Source organism: Sceloporus undulatus, chromosome 2 (genome assembly GCF_019175285.1).
Source record: "Sceloporus undulatus isolate JIND9_A2432 ecotype Alabama chromosome 2, SceUnd_v1.1, whole genome shotgun sequence".
Taxonomy (NCBI): Eukaryota; Metazoa; Chordata; class Lepidosauria; order Squamata; family Phrynosomatidae; genus Sceloporus; species Sceloporus undulatus.
In genome coordinates this window covers 183,967,439-183,993,304 of record NC_056523.1, presented here as the reverse complement: position 1 = coordinate 183,993,304, position 25,866 = coordinate 183,967,439, and the positions used below count along the sequence as shown (strand labels likewise).

The window sequence follows — 25,866 nt, the reverse complement described above, 5'->3', positions numbered from 1 at the left end:
AGTTTCCTGCATGGTTTGGTTCCCATCAAGTTTCCATTCTGAGCTCAAAGTGCTCCAACAGTGTTCCAGGGTAAGAACGATGAGAAACAGTTCTCAGATAGATGGAACGTTATCATACCGGAACATGAAAAGTTAGTGCAGTAATCTTATCCGTTCTTATATCCGTTCTGTCAGTCCTTGTGTCCTGATTGGCTGAGACAGTTTCCTCCTCTGCAGTCCTAGAGCATCCAAATGGAAGTTGTCTGAGGTAAAAAGATGAAAGAGTGATGACATCACGGCATTGCGCCCAGTTAAAAAAATGTGCATGTGCCACAGCAGTACAATATGAGAACACACTCGGCAAAATTACCCATTCAAAGGGAGTGCTGTGCAATATAATATGTTCCCGATATGTTATCATCCCGTAACTACTTCTCGAATGTGATGAGTTCTGTTCCCAGATCGTTTGCCACAGAACGTTTTCAGAACTCAGTGGGAACATTACAGGTTCTGATGCGATAAAGTTCTAAGTCTAATTCGAGATGTGGAATTTGGACTATGGTAATGTGTTCTGCTCCAAGATGACTTTTGTTACGCAAAAAGGTGGGGGACCTGGGGACCCTACCAAAAGTGATAGTGTATTTGAAGGAATTTATTAGGTCAGCAGGGGGGCCTGTGACAAGTTGGGTAACCTTGAGGATCATTTCACCTGTGTATGCCAGTACTAACTACGGAAGGACTCCAAGTTTAATGAATTAAGGTTTCATTTAGAAATGTGCAAGAAAGTGCACAAACGCACAATAACAATTCATTTGGAAACACCATACAAGTGAAATAGAGGTATGAAAATTGTATAAATTTGTGTGTGTGTGTTTGTTTAAAAGCTTCTATTTATCTGAAACACTGTTCGGCCAGCATACGGCTAGTGACATGGATAAGTGTAAATTCACATTATGCTTGTGTATGTAGTGTTCCACTTGGTATTTGTTTCCTCCTTCAACAATGTCCAACCACCACCCCCCAACTCACAATTTTGCTGTAATAGCTCTCCCCACCACCTAGCCTGTCCATTGCTGATAAACAGTGGAGGGAACTGAGGAAGCATCTGGCTATGTACCTCTAGCCAGATATAAACTGGTGATATCATCCTCCAAGACCTCCAGAGGAAACCCCACCCAGTGGATCTTGGTGGAAGATGTCCTCAGTCTGCCTCTGGCTGGGGTGGGGTGGGGGGCAATAGCCAAATTCTTTTTCACCTTCCACACTCCATCAGCAAATAGCTATGGAAAGCTATTGCAGCACAACAGTTAGTTCTGGGGTTAGTGCATGGAGAGTTCATGTGGAACTCTTTAACACTACACTCACTGATGTAAAATTCGTCCTGGCCTGTGTTGGCTCAGGCACCCCCAACACGGTATAGGATTTAGGTTGTTTCTTGTCCCAGCTCATTTGAAGTGGATTATTTATCCATTTTCTCTTTTTAAGTGAGTGTGGGTTAATTTATTTGCCATGGATGCAATCGATCCTAGAATGAAATGCTTTTTAGCTGCTGAGGATTTCAATGGGAGAATTAACACATACTTAAATCTTTCCTATTGATATAGATGGGAATAAAAGAGCAGAGATTGAGTTGGATCATGTTCAATTTGTCTCTCTCTGTGTGTGTGTGTGCACGCGTGTGCGTGTGTTTAGTGTCTCTGCTTCCACCCTTCTGTGCTTTTCTTTCTTCAGTTTGATTTAGTGTAGCCCCAGTGGCTGAGAAGCGAATAAGTTCAGAGCCAGGAGATGCAAATCTCACCTGAGCCAAGAAGTTGCCAAGCAGGGTTGTTTTTTAATGGGGGGGGGGGGGGGGGGGGGGGGGTTAGTATTCTCACAGCATCATCTCCAATATGGTAATATGATAATATAATACTGGCCTACCTTACAAGACTATTGTAAAGGTTTTTTGATATGATATTTGCTGACCTGCACAATGTTTTGGAAACTAACAAAGCTACATAAATTACCACCTTGAGACTAGGAAATTATGCCATGCTAGCATGATGCAGTCCCTGTACTGAATACCAATGTGGCACAATGCATGGGAACCAGCGTGCATAGCTGTAATGCATAAAGTCCCTCATACAATAGCATAACTGCTGAAGAAGATGTCAGGATTTTGTTTTTTATTTTTAAAAAAATAATTAAAGTTCATTTGATCTCCTTGAAATCCCATAGATGTTTCTCACCTGAAGATGGACTTTCAAGTTCATCACAATCTTTTGCTTGAAGCAAATGGCAGAAGCAACACAGAGGAGTTTGAATGACAGGCTGAGTCATTTTGCTAGAATGATGAGAAACTGCTATGCCTTCCACCGCTGTCCTCCAAACCCTTTCTTCTCTTGAGATGTTTAAGTGGGAACTCCCTCATAATTAATATTTAATTAAACAGTCAATTAATTAATTAATTAATTAGCACCCCTCCTTTCTCCCAACAAGAGACCCAGGGCAGTGTAGGATGATAGTTGGTGGTAAATTCTTTCATAATGGTAATCAAGAAGCTCCGAAAGTAAATGCTGTAAAGTCAATTTCTCTTAGAATGGGATCTGAAACAATAATGTCAATATGTGTCAGATCTTGCTGGGTTTTTCCTCCTCAACTTTTGGTGTGGAGAAGAGAAGTCCTTGAAGAGATAGATAGTGTTACTGGAGTGAAACAGAAGATTTTTCATAACCCGAGAGAGATGAAACATACAGAGATTGTACACAGATGCAAAGAGACAGATGCCACTCTGACCATTATTTTACTTATTTATTTATGTGATTTATACCCCATACCGCCCTTGGTTTTTATTAGATTGTCATTTTGTGCTTTCAAGTAATTTCTGACATTTGGAAACCATCAGATTAACCTATCACAGGGGTTTCTCGGCAAGATTTGTTCAGAAGGGTTTTGCCTTTGCTTTCCTCTGAGGCTGCAAAAATGTGACTTGCCCAAAATCACCATTAGGTGCAAGGAGGCATCTGCCTCAAGAGCAGATGTTGGAAGGCTACCACAGCAGCAGTCTTCCACCTGAGCCTTCCACCTATTCCTCTGCCTCAGAGAGCAGACTTGCAGGTGCCACCTGCTTTGTCCTGCACTTTCTTAGCTTGCCAGCTCCCCATGCCAGCTAGTGAGATCAAGTTCAATGGGCCAATGAATTGACTCTCTATTTTAATCTGAATCTTGGGAGCTTCCCAAGGTGCTGTATCTATTCCCCCAAGTTAGCACAGCATCCTGGAAGTACTTCTTTAAAGTTTGGGCTAAAACCCAGAGTGGATTTATTCCCATCCTGACATTGTCAGCACCAGCTACCATTGCTTCTGTGTGTGTGTGTGCGGGATTTTAACCCCATTGGAGGTGCTGAAATCAGGGGTGTCACTGGGGGAGGGAGTGTGCAGGGTTCAGACTGCAGCAGGTAACACCCGATTAACACCAAACAGCTACCTTTTGGCCGAAACAGGCTGTGCCATTTGCCTGCATCCCTTTAAAACATTGGAGAGAAGGTGTGAGTTGGGCAAGGCTCAGTAGAAAGGAGATGCCTCAGGTTTTTTTAAAATTAAATTTGAAATTTTAATTAAAAAAACCAACAACATTGCATCTTACCAAATTTTCACTTTAACCACATGATGTACATGTAAATACATTTAGTCTGTCCGTATGGTATTATAATTTAAAAGTATAATTTTAATTTTATTGGTATTTATATCACAACTATTGCCCCGGTGATATGGGGCGTGGTGTTATCAGTACGCTGATGACACCCAAATTTGTTTCTGTGTGTCTCCGACAGATGTAGTGACTAGGGATGGCGTCTCTCCTCTAAATGCCTGCTTGGAGTCAGTAATGGGCTGGATGAGGGAAAACAAACTCAGTTTGAATCCAGAAAAATGGAAGTACTGGTGATAGGTTCCCCGGGTCCGGGTGGTGAGATTTGCCATCCTGTCCTGAACGGGGTCACGCTCCCCTTGAAGGACTCGGTTTGCAGCTTGGGAGTGCTCCTGGACTCGTCGCTCCAGCTGTCATCTCAGGTGGATGCGGCGGTCAGGAGTACTTGTTATCAGCTTCGGCTGATACGCCAGCTGCGCCCCTACCTGGACCTGAGGGACCTTGAAACTGTAGTACATGCTCTGGTAACCTCTCAATTGGATTTCTACAATGCGCTCTACATGGGGCAACCCTTGTACCAAACTCGGAAGCTACAGTTAGTGCAAAATATGGCAGCGAGACTGGTCGCTGGGTGTTCCAGGTCAAATCATATAACACCAATCCTGAAAGATCTTCATTGGCTGCCTATGCGCTTCCGGGCTCAATACAAGGTGTTGGTTATGACCTATAAAGCCCTAAATGGCTTGGGCCCAGGGTACTTGGAGGACCACCTCTCCCCATATAATCCACCCCGCTCACTCAGGTCAGCAGGGAAGAATCTGCTAGAGGTCCCAACTGCACATTATGCAAGGACCTCTCAATGGGCCTTTTCCATCTCGGCCCCAAGATTATGGAATAATCTTCCAGATGAGCTCTGCTCCACCACATCTTTAGATACTTTTAAGAAGAACCTTAAGACCTTCTTCTTTTCTCAAGCCTTCCCCCCATGAGATGTTACTTCATGTTTCACCCCCTCAGCTTGACGACCTTGTGATGTTTATGGATTTCCCCACTCAGCTGAACCTGTTGCTTTTATTGTTATTGTGGCTGTTTTTAGATACTGTTTTAATTGTTTTTATCTTGATGTTTTTTTACTTAAACTTGTATGCCGCTTTGATCAAAAATTGGAAAAGCAGGATATAAATAAACTATTATTATTATTATTATTATTATTATTATTATTATTATCATCATCATCATCATCATGTTCAGTGACATACAGGAATTGTGGTTTATGAGTAACATTGGTACAGAAAACATTACTGAGTATTCTGTATGGTCTGCCATGGGAGGGGGTCAGTGAGGGGTGACACCAACCTTAGTGATTTTGAAATGGGATTCAGGGGTCAGTTGCCTTGTGTAGATGGAGATAGGGAGAAGCATTATGACCTTTAACTTCAGTGAGCAAAATGTTGTGGTTATTTCCTACTCTCTCTCTCTCTCTCTCTCTCTCTCTCTCTCTCTCTCACACACACACACACACACACAAAGGTTGATCACAGAATTAATCTGTTGGTGCCCTGCTTGCCTCCTTGAAAGAGGCTTTTTCAGATCTAAGATCACTTGTCATGTGAAGGTTGCCTGCCTTTGATGTTGATTCAGTGTCATTCCCTGAGATGAGCTGTAGGATAAGTTTGTGAATTGAACAAATGTCCACTTGGGTATGCCAGGAGTTTTATCTAGACTGGATGCAGACAGATAGCAAGCCTGGAGGTGAGTCCTACTGTAGATCTCCAAGAGTTATCTCCAGCTGACAAAGTGCAGGGTATTCGTCCTGAAATGTAGTCTCTCTCTCTCTCTCTCTCCCCCCCCTCATCTCCAAACACACACAGGCTTGTTGTTCACTCATTCGGAGTCTCTGTACCCTTCAGTGATATTCTTTCCTACAATTATCATTCCTGCAGTCAACATTACAAAGTGTAATGGTTCTTTCTGAATGATCCATTTTAACTTTGGTGTGCATGTCTAACATCTGGAATCTCGAGATAAGAGTTTTTGTCAAAATGTCAAATCTGAGACCATGGGGCTGGTTTTTAAAGCAGCTAGTACTTCATGTTTGCTGCTGTACATAAAATCACAGGGAAATGCAGCCAATCACAGCAGTATCTATGCGATATACCTTTTAAGACGCATATCCATGATGTTCATATTATACATGGTTTGAATGTATAGCAGCTGTTTTACATACTTTATTTTCCAGTTCAGAAAAGAAAAACAACATCAGTCATACCTTTACAGGAAATTATATGTCTTTCCATTCTAATTTTATATCTCAGCTGGCACATGTGCAGCACATGGAATGGAACCCTGGAACTGTCCCTGATGCTTTGGAAGCTGGCTAGGAATGATGGGTATTGTAGTCTGACACATCTGGAAAGTGCCAGGCTAAAGAAGATTATACTAGAGATATACACTGGCATTCAGTATAACAATTATGGATGTACAACATAGAGTTATGCATCCATAACTAGTCTGTATTCAAAATACCTATGTACTCATGATCATGGTGCTATTACCATTATCATAAATGCCCTCCAGACCTCTTTTATGGAGGAAAAGCCACAGCAAGAGAAGGAGGTCTCTTCTGCTGGTAATCAGGATGGAGATGGATGACTTTTCCACTTCTTCCTACCAGTGAGCAATGCAGTGACAACCAGAAGCAGGGCCCTCTTGCAATTCATAACTTTGCTGCCAGGAGAGGGTGAAATATCATCCACCCATGTGCTGACTGATAGCAGAACAAATCTCTTGGTGTAACTAATGGCTGGTAAAGTAGTTTTGTGGGTTGGGTTGCTACCTAGTTATGCATAGTAACTAAGTAGACGATGTAGAATTCTGACCCTATATTTTGAGGAATCCCCCCCCCCCCTCCAAAAAAATACTCAGTCTGTTTCTCTACTTCAACGTTGTGCAGCAATTCATTCTGTCTCCAGGATGCTTTTATTATTTAAACAATGAAATTAGCTCTGATGTATAGGTGCCTTTGAGAATGACACAAAAGTTCTGAGAAGAAAAAAAAAAATAGTGGCTTTAGCATTCAAAGGCCTAGCCATGTTAGTCTGGAATACCAGTTTGAAAAGGGATCTTGTACCACCTTTGAGACTAATCGTGCAAAATAAGTTGTAGCCTAAGTAGAGCAAGTCTACATAAGTTTATGCTACAACCTCTTTTTCACAGTCAGTCTCAAAAGTTTCACAAGATTCTTTTGCTTAGTGGCTTTAGGACTGGGATAAGGATTGTCAATTAGCCTATGCACAACCTATCTCTGAGAATAGGGCAACCTTCCTTCCTCCCTGACACAGAGACCAGCCAATCAGAACTGTATACAGCCAGACTCAAAATTTGGGGATTGCTTCACAACTAGAAAGAACATGCATCTGCATCATGTAAATAATATACTTCTGTTTTAGGAGATTATCACAAATGAAATCTATGCTGGGATGGATGCAGGTTGTAACCATCTGGAACAAATCTTATTGCACTGCCCAGAGCCCAGGCAGTAGGCAGCCCATATCCAACCAGGGTTTTTTTCTTTTCTTGAAAAGCTGCCAGAGAAGCTTGGGTTGGATTTGGGTTGCCTACTGCCCGGGCTCTGGACAGTGTGCTAAGATCTGTTCCAGATGGATACAACCTGCTGTATGTCAGCATGGATTTAATCTGTGATAAACTCCATAGATGCAACTATATGAAACACAAATTGTACAGAATTTCCAAATATCAGTGTTCAGATCAGATGGATGTTACTTGTATCATTCCAATACTAACTGCTTACTATCACATTAACTACTACATTGTATCATTAGTTAACACTAACATTAAAATGCTTGGAAGTAAATCCCACTATGCTGAGCAAGCTTATTCCCAAATCAGCATGCATCAGATTGCAGCCTTATTATCTATTATTTGTATTGTTTTAGAACTGATAATGATAAATGGATAAATACAACTCTTCACTACCTTCATAAAGCCCCAGCTAATATTGGAATAAATAGTTCTTCTCTCCCATTACATTTTTGTAATGTATGTCCATTGCATATTTCCCAATTAATGATAATTTTACAAGCTCAAAAAACCAGATGCTTCAGTCTGTGCAGACACCGTTAAGCTGGTAAGTTTAACAGAAGCTTGGTACACCACACATTATGAAGCAACCTAACCACCCTATCTGGGGATTATGGGAGTTGAAGTGGGTGGAAGGGGAAGAATTAAGCATTCCTTACCCCATTGTCTTTTCTTTGAACAAAATGGTCCCTCTTGACTGCACTTAGAAGAGGGAACAAACTGACTGCTATATGGTTTCTCCTTTAATGTGTAGTCACAGACTGACCTTAGGGAAGGACAGTTCTTGCATCTTAGAGTCTTATGAGAGAGGGGGGAAAAACCTTTTCAACATCCTGAGACTCATTGTGAGAAGAAACACACCTTGCTCCAAGAATTTATACACTTGTGAAGTTTATGGGGCATGTCGGAGAAATAGGGTGCCCATAAAACAATGCACGCTTTATAAAATGTGAATGGCTAAAATACAGAGTTGGGAGAAAAAGTACAAACATGCATTAGTCTATGAGGAAAATATCTATACTACCCAAAACACAGAAATGCATGTGCATCCCCTGTGAGATGACTTCCCTGACTGGAATATAACAATTGAAGGATATATAAGCTACTTAAAAAGAATATATGTGGCAGAAAAGGAGGGGGAGTAACATTATATGTCAAGGACAAATTCACTTGTATAGAAATGCACGAGAAGGAACCAGTTAAGGGCATTTGGGTAAAGAGAAATAAACGTAACATTGTGGTAGGTGTCTACTACAAGTCACCAAGCCAAGAAGAAGTGGTGGATAATGCTTTTCAGAAACAAATCTAAGGCCTGTTACAGACGAGCACCCTAGGACAGACTCAGACACCCCTAACCCTAGCACAGACTGAGTCCGTACAAAATGGCGGCGGCCGTTCCACACGGCTGCCGCCATTACAACGTCACGACCGTGCCACCTCCAAACAAGGCGGCGTGGACGTGATGTCTTTGCGCCGCGTGAGGGCACCTAGAGCACCCTTTCTGTGGTGTAAGAAGGAGCTCCGAAACGGTGGCTCGGGGTCTTGGAGGCTGCCGATCTGGCAGCTGAGGCCCCGATACAGTGGGGAAAGGGGCAGGTGCAGGCTGCCCCAAACGGGCGGTCTGTAACCTGCCTAAGAAATCTGAAAGATACAAGAATTAGTACTTACGGGGGATTTTTATTACTCTGATATCTGTTGGGAGACTAAGTTTGATAAGCATAGGCTGTCCAACAAATTCCTGATGTGTCCTGCAGATACTCTTTCAAAAGGCAGAGGAAGGAACAGCTCCAGACATAGATGTGGGGTATAATTTTAAGAGGGTGGATCTTATTGCATTCACCTATTGCTGGGAAGCAGGCAGCCCATTTGCAACCTGGGCTTCTGCTGCAGCTTTTCAAGAACAGGAAAATCCCATTCATGAAAAGATGTGAGAGAAGCCCAGGTTGCAAACAGGATGCTTGCTGCCCAGTGAAGGGTGAATGCAATAAGATCCATCTTCTTAAAGTTACATCCTACATCTATGCCAGGAGCAAAAGTAATCTCCAAAGAATCACAGTCCTGGACTTGATCCTAACAAATAGAAAGGAGTTGATCACTGAAATCAAGGTAGTTGGTACTTTATGGGGAAGTGACCATATAATGCTGGAATGTACAACTATGGGACAAGGCAAAAAGGGGTATTGTCAAACATGGACCTTGGATTTCAGAAAAGCTTATTTCAACAAGTTCCAGGAAATATTGGGTGGAATCCCAAGACTAGACATGCAAAGTTAAAAGACTGGGGAAGAGTATAGATGTGTGGCCCAAGCTTGCAGGAATAGTATAAAGAAAGCTAAAACTCAGAATGAGCTGAGATTGGCTAGGGAAGCAGGGAGCAACAAAAAGGGGGTTTCAGATGCAATGGTTGCAAGAGAATGTCCAAGGAAACGGGGGCCTATGCTCAGTAAAGATGGTAGAATGCTAAGAGGTCATAGTGAAAAGGCAGAATTGCTCAGTACCTTTTTTGGTGTAATTCCTTCCCCAAAAAGAGAACTGTATGCTTCCATGAATCAACAGGGACCTTGGAAAGGAAACCAGAGGGAGTTTGCCATTGCTATCCTCTGAGGCTGAGAGAGTATGAGAGAGTGGGTTTTCATGGATGACCTGGGATTTGAACCCTGGTCTCCAGAGTCATAGTCTAACACTCAAACCAGTATATGGCACAACTCAATTAATCTGTGTTCCCCTATGCACTGATTTGTACAGTGAGCTGGATTTCCATATAGATTTCTGTATATAACATGAAAACCACTTTATCTGGAACAGGTTTAAAAGGGCAGGTGAGTAAAGAGGATAGTGAAGGAGCACCTTTAGAGCTTTCTTTGTGTTAAATGAATCCATGTATGTAGGTATGTATGCCTTTAGTTTGTGTTGGATATGTATGGGAGTGAAAGTTATGTGTTATTAGTTTATATGTTTTTTATTCAATAAACTCTTTTTTTTTTTAAAGAGCTTCATGGAGGCAGATGAACAGAACAGGTGAAGATGCAGCCAGTGTGACACTGAAGAATCAAGGATAAAGTTCAAAATTCAACACAAGAAGTCTCATTAGAAGCATAGACCAGAGCTTCACAGTTCCTGTGATTCATGAGCTATGTTTTTGTCCAGCATTTAAAGGCCACAGGAATTACAGCTTTAGACAGAGAGAGCATCTCCTGACTGCTAATGTCACCCTACCCATAACAGGCATACTCAACACAGCTCATTTTGCTGAAAGGAAGCCAGATTACCCAGGGCACTGCACTATAGCATGCATAGTCTCACAGCTAATCTAGCCTTGCTCAGAACTCCAAACATTATAGCCCCTGCAGTGTTCATAACTCTGAGATTCCACGGTAATTGGTTTCTGGAAGGCCAAAAATGTACTTTTCAGAAGGGACACAGTGCTGCCTATTTCTCTATGTTTCCTCATTGGTGATGTGGATTTGCTTTTCTCCTGTATCATCTCACAAGTTTGCTGAACCCCCAAGAAGCATATTTAAAACAAACTCTGCAAACTCACAGACCTTTGAACCTCGAAAATTCTGCTGGAGGGACAAGGAGACAGAGTTGTTTTGCCCAGGGCATAATATGACTATTGCAGCAACTAAGTTATTCTGCTCACTTTCAAAGAAAACTCACAGTGTAAGTCATCATTCACTCTGAATAGCAATTTGCTACAGTCTTACCAAGAATGGGGAACCACGGGCAGACACTTGATTCTGTTGATCTACAACCTCTGTGTCAAAAACTGTGCAGGTGTGTTATAAGACCAGTCAAATGAATAAAATTGCTCACCAATGCATCCTGTGTTGGCACAGCAACTGTCCTGCAAAAAAGGATGCTTGTTGTCTCTTTGTATGAATCACTGGTCTGGCTGCACTTTCTTCCAAGCAGTATCTGTTGAAAGCCTCAACCTCGTTGAATGCCAACCAGTATAATCTGTATTCAGAAAAGGGTGGCCAAATTGTTAACCAAGTTGTGGGAAAGTTGTTGCCTTCAGCTTGCCTCCTTCTCGAGAAGCTGTCTTATATCAGATCAGATTCTTCATCCATCTCAACCTGTAGATCTCTGACTGGCAGCAAGTAGTCCAGTCTGGTGGTGCTCAGAACACAGACTCATGCAGCTACTCTTGGGAATATCATTTCTCATTAGAAGGGGCATGTTTCCTTCTGATCTTCAACATTAGGGATGGAGTTCTTCAGTAGTTTTCTTCTTGGAGGCAGCAGTGAGTAATTTTAGGAAGTTTCTTCCTGTTATACATTTGTGACTGGTTTATATTCATGATGGTTATGTATTCTCTAGTTTAGAGAATATTTAGGGAACATGAAAGTCCAGTTCTGACGTATTGGGCAGCTGCTGCTGCAAGCAATAGGGATATGTTCCCCTGTTGATAGGGAAGCAGTTGACTTACATTCCCACCCATCCTCTCCCCTGAGCAAACTCTGGTAAAAGGGAGAATTCTATCAGAGATCTCAGGGAAATGGATAGGAATGCTTTTCAGCTGATTCCTGGTTGATAGGTACAGGGACGTAGCCAGGATTTTTGGAAGGGGGGGTCCAGACTAAGTGAAACCATTATAATGGGGTTTGGGTGTGGTGGCACAGCAGCACACACCATTCATTTTTTTCAAACAGAAAGGGGGGCCCCCCCCCCAAACCCCCCCCCCCCCCGGCTATGTCCCTGATAGGTAAACACACACATACACACACACACACACACATTTTCTATCTGCTAAGTAGGATTTGGGGGTTGGCCCTACTTAGCTATGTAGGAAAAGTGGTTTCATAGCAAAGTAGCTGATACAGAATCACACCTGTTATTTTCAACACAGAAAAATTGTATTTTTTATGTAGAGCATGTGCATGCAATTTTTGTGCAGAATAAGTGAGTGAGGAGCCCTGGTGGCGCAGTGGTTAAATGCCAGTACTGTCACCACAATGTGAGTTCAATCCCAGGGTTCCAAGGTTAACTAAACCTTCTACCTTTTCATAGGTTGGCAAAATGAGTACCCAGCTTGTTGATTGTACACGAGATTATAAACCATGTAGAGATTGCTGAGCTCACTATTAAGTGGTATAGAAATGTAAATGCTATTGCTAAATCCCAAACTGCGAAGATTATCAACAGTCTAGGGTTCTTCTCATTAGAGTTTCTCAACATATGTTTTTCACCATTAAAAATAGTTTTGAATCATTTTTCCATCTCTAGTCAACATCTTTTCTTATCTGATTGGTGGCACATGCTGAGCATTACTTACCCCAGTTGTCGTAAGAAAGGCACAGAAAAGCAGCCATGGTAAGAATGGGAGAATATGTCTGCTTAAAAATGGCACTTCATTTGTGTGTCCTTCTTTTGAAAAAAAATGATGGTTTTAGTAGTTTTAAAAATGAAGGTAACTCTCTTGTAGTAGATTAGACACTTTGCCTATCCAGTGTGGTGCAGTATAGTACTAGTAGTGCAGCTTTTAAAGTTTGTGGGAGAGATCTTTCCAATTACGTGGTACTTGATTCTTTTAACATCATATTTCAAAGATTGAACCTGTGCCCTTCAGCAGTCCCAATGGGTGCTTTCTCACTGAATTATACTCTCTGTGTGTATATTGTAGTTGTGCACCTTCAGTTAACTCTTATAGGGTATGGGGGGTAAGATTTACTCAGAGACTTGCCAACATCTCTTTCCTCTGAGACTAAGAGAGTGTGATGTGCCCAAACAGGTTTCAATTACCATGGCTGGGTCCTCATGGATCAGAATACTCCAGGAGCAGCCAAAGTATTCTGGCTCCAAAGCTGCCCTGGTGTCCCTCCATTACCTTGGGCTCTCTGTTGCAATGCTGGGTGACTGCTTCCTGGACTTTGCCCAATAGTCGCATGGCCAGAGGAAGAGGGGCCAGCCTGCTAAAGATATCCTCCTCATACCATCTTAACTAAGGACAGAAACAACAAAATGCAGGCATCTTACTAACATCTCTAAATTTTCTTCTGTTAGGTATATAACATCTTACCTGATGTAGAAGCCAGTAGAGTTTTGAAAGCTTGCAATAAGAATATTGTGCATTTCAGTTGGCCAATAAAGGTATCACTGTTTGGTGGATTTTTTTTGAATTAACATACATTCAAGTTATATTTTTAAAAACCACACGAATGTGTTGCATTTAAATACATATGTTAAACCTATTCTCTCCCCAAATGGGCATTTCTAAATTTTCTTCTCCTTAATGTATACATTAGAAAATGTTTTGCTTACAGGTTGAATTACAGTTTTTCTGGACCATAGTTTCCTATTGTCTAGAATGGGCCATGCTGACTGGGGGATTCTGGGAGTCATAGTTGAAGAAAGGGAATTTTTCTGCTTTTGACTTTGATATGTTTTGAGCTGAGAACAGTGTGAGAATATGTGAAACTAGAATGGTAATTTAGATCTGATCTGCACATTTAACTAATGGGTGTAAATCTATGAATCAGGTCAAGTCATATTGGGATTCAGAAGGTTGAATCCCTCAAACACTCTAGATAAATTCCTTGATGAATTCCTTCTGCATCTTATGTGTCTATGTAGGTAGAAACCACAGAGTTGATAGGTGGCAACCTCCCATGGGAATGGCTCATGTGTAGGATCGGCCTCAAATGGAGGATTTCCCTGTGCTACTTTGGATTCGAAGGAGATGGCTCTAGATTCAAAGGTAGCAACCATATCCCAAGTAGAAGGTTAAACTTTTCTCTTTACCAGTATGAATCAGTGAACCAAGAAGGGCTCAAACTCTGTCCAACCTCAACGAGATCATCTTTATTATGCCACCAGTAAATAAGTAAAAGAAAACTGATACAAAATAAAAAAAATAAAAAGTCCCTCCCTCCCCACCCAAAATAGCCCAAACTAGATCCATGCGTCATCAACCACAGGAGAGAGAGAGAGAAAGTGAAAAAGAGAAAGAGTTAAAGAGAAAGAGAGAAAGAGAGAGAGATCTTTGTTTTATTATGTAGAAATAACGGCATCACGGAATTTTCCCAGGCCACAGTGTGCAACCCAACCCCACACAGACACCCCACAAGGATAAGAGAGAAAAATGAACCAAATGACAACTGAGACAGTTCCGCTCATGGTATTATAACTCCCCAGAAGTCTTTATGACATGGAAAAGAGTCACATTGTAGATGACCTGGTGGCCATTGTTCCAGGTGTACAGAACCCTCTCTCGGGGGTTATAGTCTAACATGGATATGTGGGAATACTGATTGTGGAAGGGAATATCCGTGTACTCATAGCTAGAAGTGTTTGTGTAGTAGGCAAAATAGATCTTAGCTCCTGCCAGGTGGGAGTTGGTCACATAGAGGGTGCCACAGATGATGAAGGACTCTCCGGCACTCCGTTTGGGATAGCCAGTGTCCCAGCTGCGGAGAATCTCCAGTGTGATGGGGTCCATCCTGCTGACCACAATGTTGCCAGCGTTTTGATTGGTGGTGTAGACTGCCCAGAGCCCATTCTCATCTACCATAAAGTCGATGTCGGAGAAGCCACCCCAGGAGTATGGGAAGGTGTTGTTGTAGCCGGCAGTGTTGAGGCTACGCTGCACGGCAACACTCCGGGAGCGAAAGTGATACTTCACCACAATGTTGCTCTGGTATTTGTTGTAGTAGAGGGACCCATTGAAGACCACATGGCCGGTACCAGCCCAGGGATGAGGCAGCAGGTGTTGGACAAAGTTTTGGCCTGTGATGAAGTCATTGAGGGTGCGGTATTCCAGAACACGGCGGCCTTTGTAGTAGCCATCCATGTACCAAACCTGAGGAACAACCAAAGGGAAATTAGAATAGCCTTTATTTATATATTTACAAGTTACATTTATAGCCCATTTTTCTCCAAGGAGTCCAGCTGGTGGACCAGTGTCTTCTCCCCACTTTATTCTCACATCAATTGTCTGAAGTTGGTGAGAGAGAGTGATAGGTCTTCCAGGGAGTTTCATGGTGGATGAGGTCTTGAACCCGGATCGTCTAAGTTTTAGTCCAACCCTCTAACTGTTCCACTACCCTGGCTCTCCTAGGACTACTCTTTTTCAGGTCAGTGTAACCACAACAAGCACAGGGCAAACACAATATTTCATGATGGCTAAAGTTGAAAAAACAAAAGACATTTTCTTCATAGCAAAATCCTTCCTCCAACCTGCAATCTACAAGAGACATTGCAGGTTCCATAGGATGATTTGAAATTTGCCCTTCTGAGAATGGGGAAGAAATCCATCCTCAAAGGGTGGGAGGAATCCAATCTCAACCCCCCCCCCCCATGCCACCATGGACCCTGTCTCTTCAATCACACTCATCTGACATGAGAGGAAATATGTCAACCTTGAAATGGAGGGAAAGGAGGCGAGGAAGAGGGAGGATGAGGAAAAGGAGGAAAGGAGATACATCAAGGATCAAAGAGGGATAAACTTGGAACACAGCACTTTGTGGTCTGTGAGAGTGTTGATCCATCTTGTTCAACTTTCTACAATCTAGCTTTTTCCAGATGTTTTGGACTATGAAGGCCAGCCATCATGCCCAATAGACAGCAATGGTGGGTACTGCAGTCTAAAATGTCTAGTTTTGGGGGTGGCTGGATATTGTGTTCTTTGACTGTCAGTGGCATTCAAGGAGTTCTGGAAGGAATGCTTCTAATAACAAGACTGTGAAAGTGTCTTACTTTCCCAGTCTCGCTACTTGAGATGCTTGGACCTAGAGGTGGTAAGGACAGAACCTGGGACCTTCTGCACAGAAAACATGTATTCTGCAATAGGACTTTGATCTCTTCCTTGGTCTTGCAGAATTTATCTGAGTCTTTGCAGGCCAGGAGAGGGTAGCACTCTAACTCATAAATATGCCTAACACACGTCTTCCCTAATTCCTCAGACACAGAAGGTATCACATAGCACATGATTATTAATCCTAGATCCTCCAAATTCTCAGCACCCTATTCAGCAAGGATAGTATTCGTTCAGTTGTTAACTGACTGGAGCCTTTAGCAAACAGACTAAGCAAATAGAGGCTTTGCATGTGATGTCTCAAGCAAAAAATAAAGTAAAAATAAATTAGGATAAAAACAGATCGGTAGAATTAAGTTTCAGATGGCTCTTGCAAATCCTCACTGCCAGATGGAAGGCTTCAGTACCTAATGATGAGATGAGCAAAGGCTTTCCAATATAATAGAAAGAAGTAGGGGGAGATATTAAAGAAAACTTTCTGGACAGTGAGAGGGAAATTTGACACATATGGGAAAAGGGGGTTAACATTCTGCCTCTGGGGCCAATCAGCACAAAAAGATGAAAATCTCATCTCGGATAAGGATCATATCAAGCTACCAGTGAGTATTAAATAAGCTCACTTGTCAACAAAGAGTTATGTCGGCCATCTATAGAAAACATAAGGTTGGGAAGGGAGAAGAAAATTAAAATAACCAGAAACATTAAGCAGTGCTTTAAGTGTGTCTATAATTTCCGTTCCTTGTAGACTGGAGGTTATGCATAAAACAAGCTGATGTATGAATCTGCAAAGCACCTGGGATCTTTCTACCTCTTCCATCCCCAGAAACGAAGGCCTAGCACAAATAGAGACAAATTGGTTCTCACTGGATGCATCTTATTCAAATTGCCAGGCTGCAGTAAAGCAAGAGATATTTTCCAGAACTAAAGCAGAACTGTTCAAGTGAAACCAATATTAGAAACAAAGCTTCTCCATGGACTGAAAACTTGTTGTGTAGAGGATATCCATGCAGAATGGTGTCTCAAAGGTTATTCAAAATGTCTCTGACAACACATTCTGATCTTTTAAGGAAAAAGTCTAATCACCTGAATTCCACTGATACTTTCAAGTATGTTACTAATAGCTTGCAAGACATTATGCAGAACTAAACTGGTACATAGTTCAACACATATCAGGTTGTAAGCCAAGTCTCAGAATTCATTTAAAAGAACCAGGAATATGAGGGACATACTTGTAAGGAGTGAACTGAAGGAACAGAAAGAAACATTACATAATACCCTATTGTGTGTTGCTCTGCTCAAGAGATATCTGTCCAGCGGGGTTTATGCCTATCAAGGAAAATACTTTTAAGACAATAGACTTTGTAGACCACAAAAGATATACCTGACATGATTTTACTACATGTAATAATAGCTTCATCACCTATGTTATCCACTGCAAATGTCAGAAAATGGATGTATAACAAACCTCCCCACCCTCCACATAAAAACTATACAGAGGAACATCTCTGTAATAAAAGGAAGACTTGAACAGGTTCACTTTTAGTGGGTACTCTCTGTAACAATATTCCTCTGCATCAGACCTCAGCTTTGGGGCATAAGAGAAGGTAAACACTATTAATGCAAGGTTCTTCCTGAAAAAGGCGATGGAGTGGATTTTAATATTGTCCCTCCACACGTGCAGATTAAGCATTCACAGATTTGATTATTTGCAGATTACTGTATTTGCTCCTGCCACTGAAAAAATATGTTCTCTCTAGACATCTGTAGGTCCTCCATCATGATTATACAGTCAACTTCTGCCTAGAAAAGTGTTCTCTCAGGCTACAAACATAAAGAATTACTGGGCCTATAGTCTCAGCTTTTTTACTTTTGCAGGGGGGCTGTCCCCATGAAAATTGAAAGCTGACTGCGATAACCTTAGCTCCTCTAGGCTTCAATAAAGAAACTTGATTTTCTCTCCCTCCTCTAAAAAATTTGCGGTTTCCAAACATTTCCTTTTCATTTATCCGAGACACACTAACAGAACCCTTGAATATTATCTGTTCTAACATCTGCTCACAACACATAAAACTGCAGGTCTCCATCCATATACTTTCCATTTGCCAGTCCAAAATACTGCAGTTGTCTTGATTAAGATTTCTGAAGACCTCTGCTTTGATAAGCAAATGCAGGCAATATGGAAGCATTAACATAATTTTGTAATACCTAATGCTTATATGTATAAAATTAGGGATTGCCTTTTGCATTCTTTTTCTAGGCTTCCCTCCAAAAAGCTTTAAAACAACTAGAGGGCTAAATATATCTGGCTTTTTAGTTAGTAAGCATAATTTTTCATCATCCTGAGAGTTGTCTCCCCTTTCCCAGGCTATTACAAAATGAGAGATTATCATGCATGTATATAAAGATGGTAAATGGTCAGACTGCAGAAGTTTCTGTTTTGGAGCATCCCAGAATCCCCCCCCCCCATCAACAAGGCCTTCCCATCACCAGCTCTGCCAAGTAGGGGATTCTGGGATCTGTACTCAAAAAAGGACTTTTCCAAGATCTGAGATGTATCCAACATGGGCACCATGTGGAAGAGCAAAGGACAAGTGTTTGCATATCCTGGAGCTTATCCTAGCTATCACAGCTGAAGATGGAAAACAGCCAAGAGAGACAGAAATTTCATTGCCTTGTTAGCAGAAGCTTCGGGTGGATGAAGCTGGCTTATATTGATTAAAATGGCACTCTCTCATTTATGGGATGACTGGGCAGGGACACTGATTGACAGATAGGGATGTCTAATGTCTGACAAGTGGGAGACTTCAAACCTTTCAAGAAAAGGAACAAACAAGTTCCAAGCATCAGCCTATAATTTATATGTGGCAACCAAGGGGTCTGTAGCAAAGCAAAGCACATGGGCTGCTGCCACGCTGTAGAATAAAGCAGTTTGACATCACTTTAACTTCTATGGCTTATGTATGGAATTCTATGGATTCTGAGACCCCTGGAGTCACAGTTGGTGGGGCATCAGAGCTCTCTGACCGGGTAGGATAAGCATCTCACAAAACTACAATCTGAGAATACATAGATGTAAATTTAAAAGACGATTAATTTTGAAACTGGCATGGGAACACTTCCACTCTGTCTTATCCCATATGACCCATAGATAACATAGTGGCATGATATTTTCTCCTTTGCATCTGGCAGTATGCCTCTGTGAAACAGCATCTCCTAGAAAAGTTCATTCTCATCCTTTTAACCCTGGCCTGTTTAGGAAGGCATCTATGGCTACTGCCACACTGCAGAATAAAGTAGTTTGACACCACTTGAACTGCAGTTCAAGTGGTATCAAACTACTTTATTTCTGCAGTGTGGCAGTAGCCATAGATGCCTTCCTAACAGGCCGGGGTTAAAAGGATGAGAATGAACTTTTCTAGGAGATGCTGTTTCACAGAGGCATACTGCCAGATGCAAAGGAGAAAATATCACGCCACTATGTTATCTATGGGTCTATATGGGATAAGACAAAGTGGATGTTTCCAGCCAGTTTCAAAATTAATCGTCTTTCTAAATTTACATCTGCATATAAGCATGTGCAATTCTCAGGCAAATCTCCATCCTTCTTTGTCCTCTTTTCTGGTAAGGTATATGGTGCCACCCTGCATCCCTGGCCTTGCTATCTCGACCCAGGCTTCTCATTCCATTAGTCCATCCACTTGCATCTTCCTCCATACTTCTCCTTCAACAGGCTTCTATGTCTTATGATTTTCATCTGGCTTGATGCTTAATGTATCAGTCCTAGTGGGTCCACCTTCAGTGATGCCAGAAGGGTCTGAGTCCCTAGGTCACAGTTTCTAGTGCTTAAATCTCAGGGCTTGGGAGAATCTGGACTGGCAACTCTACCGGTAGTAACTGTTGCAGAGGAGAACCAATATATAGGGAAAGGGTTAAGTCCCTTCCCTTGCCCAGTGGTACTTCCTCTGCACATGCACTCCTCCTTCTATATTACTTCTGTTCAGCAAACTCTTTTGAGAGCCATGTTTGCCAAAGGAATGTGCTATCCTTCTGCCCACCATCACTTGTCATTGCACAAAGTAAGCCAGACCATTAACATGCTCATCAGCAGCAGCTCTGACCAGATGCCAAATCTCTGAGCTCCACCATTCACCTCAAACATTTGCAAAGGAGACAGAAAGCCCTGAGTGTATAAACTTTGCCGGAGGCTTCTCTGCTCACTGCTTAACACTGGGGCTCCACGGAGCAGCCCCCTCAGGGGTCTCCATTGCTCTCTTCCCCTTTTATTCTTCTTTAAACAATTAAGCCTGTTTGATGGAGCAGCTGACATCTCCCTGCATTGGATTAGCTGCGTTCTGTGCCTACGCCAAAGCCTCTTTCTCTCTCCAAAGCTCCAAGCTGCCTTTTGAAGTTTCAAATATAATTCACACCAAAGACTGGGGAGGAGAAAGAAGAGGAGGAGGAGGAGGAGGAGGAAGAGGAGGAAACCTACATAACATAATGGTTAAAAACTGGCCATGATGGACATACTTTACTTGAACATGGGAAGTCCCTTCAGACATCTATCATGACCCCAGTTTGGGTCCTGCCCTGGGATCCCCATAGCAGATGGTCGGGTCTAGAAGCCACCATTTTAGGTTTTCCCTAATGCTCGAGACTGAATCTGCACTGCAGAAATAATGCAGGTTGATACCGCATTAACTGACATAGTTCAATGCTATGGAATTATGGGATTTGTAGTTTTGTGAGATATTTAGCTTTCTCTGTCAGAGAGCTCTGGAGCCACAGCAAACTACAAGTCTCAAGAATCCAAAGGATGGAGCCACAGCAGTTAAAGCAGTGTCAAACTGCTCAATTTCTGCCATGTAGATTCAGTCACAGCTACATGGGAGATGTTGTGGGAAATTTTAAAAGGTGTCTTGTAGCTACCAAGTGTTGTCAACTAGTGATTCAGAGCCAACTGATGTTGAGGGAAGCGGTCTGCTGAAACTGCTCAAACATGAGTTTGGAAAAGTTAATTGTTTGGGACAACAACTGGGGAGGCAAGATGGCTAGAGGATTCTAGTGCCCTCCAACTGTCCTGATTTGGCACGGAGACTCCTGATTGATCTTCTGTCACCCCACTTTTTCAATGGCATTTAAAATGTCCAAGTTTCTATCTTCTCCTCCCACTTCTCCCCCTTTGTTCTCATTTTATTTCATTTGCTGCAGACTGAGTTCAAAATGTAAAAATAGTTTGCACTCAATTTACTTAGCAGTGGGGAGAGGAGAGGAGGTGACAGAATCTTGGCCTTTTCAGGAGGCTCAGTGAAAACCAAACTGATCTTGACCATACTCAGTTACTCAGCAGGGGAGAGAGGACAGGAGAAGGTGAAATCTTGCCCTTTCCATAGGCTGACGCAATCCGCTGCAACCTCTCCTAGCTTGTCTGTTTTCCTCATTAATAACCTTTGCCATCTTGACTACTCTCTGATTTTGCTTGGCCACACATGCCTCAGCTTTTATCTGTGAAATGTTGGAGAGTATGGATTATGCGAATGAATATCTGAAAACATGAGAAAATACAAACATGCAATTTAAGATGATAATAGCTTCTAGACATGGCTTTGTAACAGCACTCTCCTTGCATCAGTAACAGCCTCCTCTGGTTGCAAGGTCTTATGAAATCCCCTAATACGATTACAATTGCAACCAGGCCACTGGATCCCTAATCAGTGGTGTAACTACTATATTTGACACCCAGTGCAAATCTTTTTAAACACACCCCCCTCCTCTTTCCATAATCCAGCAGATGATGGTGGTGGTGGGCTGCTCCTGCTGCACCACATCCTTATTGGGTTTGCCAGTGCTGCTGGTCAGGCAGGAAAGGGATGAGACTCTCTTTCTTGTCCAGCCAGCAAAGCTTCCAGATGCAGAAACCAGCCCCTTCTCACAAGCAGCTTCTGGTGGGGGTGGCTGCTTTGGAATCTTTCTGGGTCTGATGGAGCTTCTGGCCAAGTGGGAAAAGGAAGAGGCTCACTTTTCTGCTCAGCAGAGATGCCAGATGCCGAAGGTACTCCTTCTCACCAGTGCACCAAGTGACACCCCCATGAGTTGTCACCCAGTGCAGTTCACACTCCTAGCAGCCCTTAGTGATGCCCCTGCTCCTAATGCAGGGCTGAAGGAAGTGCAGCCCTATTGCTTTTGCTTCAAAATTGTCCCCTCTAAATTCCCCAGAAGGCATTTTACTTCAAAATGCCTTCTGGGGAATGTGGAGGGGGTAATTTTGCCTCATTTTTATCCCTTCCAAGCTGTTATAGGGCCAGGCGAGAGTCCCCGTCCCCCCTTTTCTTCTTTTTTTCTTTTTTTCAAAAGCAAGTGGCTCAAAAATCAAGTTCTGGGTCACTTCCATTTTTTTAAAGGCCTCCCTTGGTCCTAAAATGCCCTAACCCTAGCCTTTCTTCATGCTTAACATGAACTAGGGCTACTAGTTAATACTTAGTAGCAACAACAGTAGCATGAGATTCCTCTTCATTAACTGTAGTCCCTTCAATATTTCCCAGATGAAAACTGAAACACATCTATTACATAGTGCTGAAGTCGCGCCCAGTCAGCCTCTTTCTATAAAAAGGAAAGGTGAGCAGATACCATCTTGTCCTTTGCCGCAACTAGCAAAATGCCTAGGGACAGCTCTGCCCTCCGTCCAGAGACATTACTAAGACCATGATGTGGACTAGAGGGCTCCCAACACCTTGGACCACTGTCAACCTGGATAAGGCACTCACTATCACTACTAGTTTGATCTCCATTTGGTACTACAAAATTGTGGAGACATTCAGCCTGTATTAGAAAATTGGCATCGCTGCAGAAAAGCACATGTGTTCCTAACATGCTCCCCACTGTGTCAAGAGAACTGCATACCTTCTGAGATTTTATAGATGAAAACTGGAACACGTGGCCAAGCAGCAAAAGAGTGTGGCCAAGAGGGCAAAATGAGAAAGAACACACAAGCTAGGAGAAGCTGCAGCCATTTGCTATTGTTTGAGCTTACTGGGAAGGGCAAAATTCTGTCCCTTCATCTTCTCTCTCCCTCTGCTGAGTTAACTGAATACACACTGCCTTTGCAATTTGAACTCAGTTTGCTGCATTTGAAGCAAGCTGAGGATGAAGCGAGAAGTGAGAGGAGGAAAGAGAAACTGGGACTACAGGCCATCCAGCTCATTCTATCACCTGTGATTCCTTAACTGGGGATACTCTTTGTAAACTCCACTTAAATCCACATCCTGGGCATTTTGCCATCCAAATATCTTCTAATGGTTTCCTTTCAGCTTTACATTGCCAAGAAGCTCAACTGCAGAGACTGTCTGAGTAAACATACCACAACCTTTATGGTTGATTTACACTTGTTTTATTAAATGTTTTCTCTCCTTTAATTTACTGAGTTAAAATGCATTTTCACTCTTTTCTGTTGATCAAACGCCCCAGCAGTTTTTAATAACCAAAGGAATGTTGTATAGCAAGAGGCGGGCAAGATTGATTTCACACTTGGAGGATGATCAGACAAAGTTCTCCTCCTTGGTCTCTTTAAGGGTGGAAGCAGAAGGCGGAGAGAACGTTCTTAGGTCTTCTTCTAAATGAACCATTTGTTATAGAGCCATGGGATGTAGCCAAGTCCTTGAAAAATTGGGTATCTGTGTTCCTTCAAAAGTGCAGAAGGATATTACCAACTGATATTAATATCTGCAAGTTGGAATTTAAGGGGTATCGCATAGCCATTTTTTGCCCAATCCGGGCACAGGACAGAGTTGGGCCCGAACGGGGGGAAATGGGTCTTATCACACATGAAATTGCTGTTGTCAACCACCACCTGTCCCTGAGTTGGCCAATTTTGAAGTACTAAAAGCTTCTGTAGTACCAAAATTGGTGGGATAAGAGTGGCTTGGGGAAGGGTGGTGGCCGGCTGTCAGCACAGCAAAAATTTTGTGTGCAATAACACCTGTTTCCCCCCATTGCAGCCCAATCTCGTCCTGTGCCCATTTCAGACAAAAAATACATGCACAATAATCTCCCAAGTCTCAGTGCACACAAAGATCATAAATGAGTCTTCACATTATGAAAACCTTCAAGTGAGTGTAGTAGCTCTAAGATGCAATGGCTGCTACAATAACCATAGAGAAGAGGATTTAAAAAAGCTACTGCTGAAATCCAGGAAAGGAAGGATGTTAAGCTAGTAGTGAGAGAGAAATGAATGGGACTTTGTCTAAAGTAACAGTGTCAGTCATCCAAGCAGGCCGCAGAGCAGAGGAAGAAAAGAGAAACTACTCCATGGGTCACTTAGACTATTTCCATCAAACTGGTTATGACAGTGAACTGCATTTTCTTGTTTTGTATAGGCAAAATGGTAAGCCTGATGGCAGGGTCTATCATACTACTGTACCAATCTTTGTATGTTACTTGCTGTGGGAACATTTTTTGGTTAAAGGGAAGAAAAACAAGAAAATTTCTCAGGTAGTTAGCTAGTTAGTTGCTGTCAACTTGAACTCCCCCTTGATCAAGCTGTATCTACCAGACTTTCTGGCTGACCTGCATGATTAAGACCATGGTATTCCTTGCCTAAGAAAGCCCTATGTAATTAGTGGATCACTATAAATGGACAGACGACTTGAATGCACACAGACACATACACACACACACAACCCTACTAAGCACAGAGCATAGGTAAATTATTTGAGAGCCATTTTTTCTGTTTGAAATGATTTTATGAATATCTTTCATATGGAACTGTATTCTTTCCATGCTACTCTTAACTATCTTGGGAAAAATATGTCATGAAAGGTGGCCCAGAAATAGAGGAAATAAAATAAATACTTGGAAATCCATGCCAAAGTAGAAAGATACTGAGAACAAGCCCACACATTTATTTGGATATCTTGAACCTAAACTACAGATCATACACCACAAATCAAGAGCTGACGCAGAACAACAGCTCTGATGAAGAAGACTCATGCTACCAGCTTCTTTCTTTCTATGAAAGCTCATGTTTCTATGAATGTTCATGCTACCAGCTTCTTTCAGTTAGTCTCAAAAATGCTACAAGATCTCTTGCGTGCAGAAGAACAGACAGATGTTCTACTGCCCCAGGTAAATTCTAACACCTTCTCACTTCTCTTCAAGTAATTCCCAACCCCATGGGATCTTTTTCACAGAAGCTCCCAACTTTGTCAGCACATTCCAGTTCCTTTATAGTAGGTCCTTGTTGTTAACTGCCTTCACATCATTTCCAATGCGTAGGGTCCCTAAGATGAGCTTATCACAGGGTTTCCTTGGCAAGATTTGCTCAAAGGGAGTTTGCCACTGCCTTTCTCTGAAGCTGAGAGAGTGTGACTTGCCCAAGATCAGTCAGTGGGATTTGATGTCTGAGCAGGGATTCAAACCCTGGTCTCTAGAGTCATACTCCAATGCTCAAACCACTGCATGACACTGACTCTTACAGTAGAGTCTATACCATGGTTAACAGTCCTAACACATTGCCTCATTCTCATTTGGGGATTATTTTCCATTTCCCACACAGGAAACATCCCTGACATTACCCACAATAGGGCAGGGCCTTTGCTCAGCAAAAAAGGCCAAATTTGGGAAGTAACATGTTACAAATAATGATACTGGCCAGTATTCTGAATCCTTAACTTAGTTAATTATACTTAACTAAGGGTTGAAACAGACTGGCCCAAAGGGACGATGTGACATTGCTCCTGAAAGAGCTGGGTGAGCACCACAGCAACCGCACACCCTGGTCTCACTCCAGCTTTATTCTGGAGCAAAAAGAGGCAGCAAAATGCTGCTCCTTTTTGCACTGGAAAAGGGGTGGCTTTTCTGCCATGGTGGCACCTTTTCCATTGTAGCAGCTCCTTTTCAGTGCTCCTGCAGTG

At 42.4% G+C, this 25,866-nt stretch overlaps 1 protein-coding gene across 1 annotated transcript in view; it reads right to left on the bottom strand.

Annotated features, from left to right (window-relative positions):
- Window positions 1–14,077: 14,077 nt before the first annotated feature.
- Window positions 14,078–25,866, bottom strand: part of OLFM2 (olfactomedin 2) — a 209,856-nt gene continuing 198,067 nt past the window's right edge. The window contains 1 exon segment of the mRNA XM_042448105.1: window positions 14,078–15,007. Within this exon segment, the coding sequence (XP_042304039.1) occupies window positions 14,330–15,007 (678 nt within the window). The 3' untranslated portion in view covers window positions 14,078–14,329.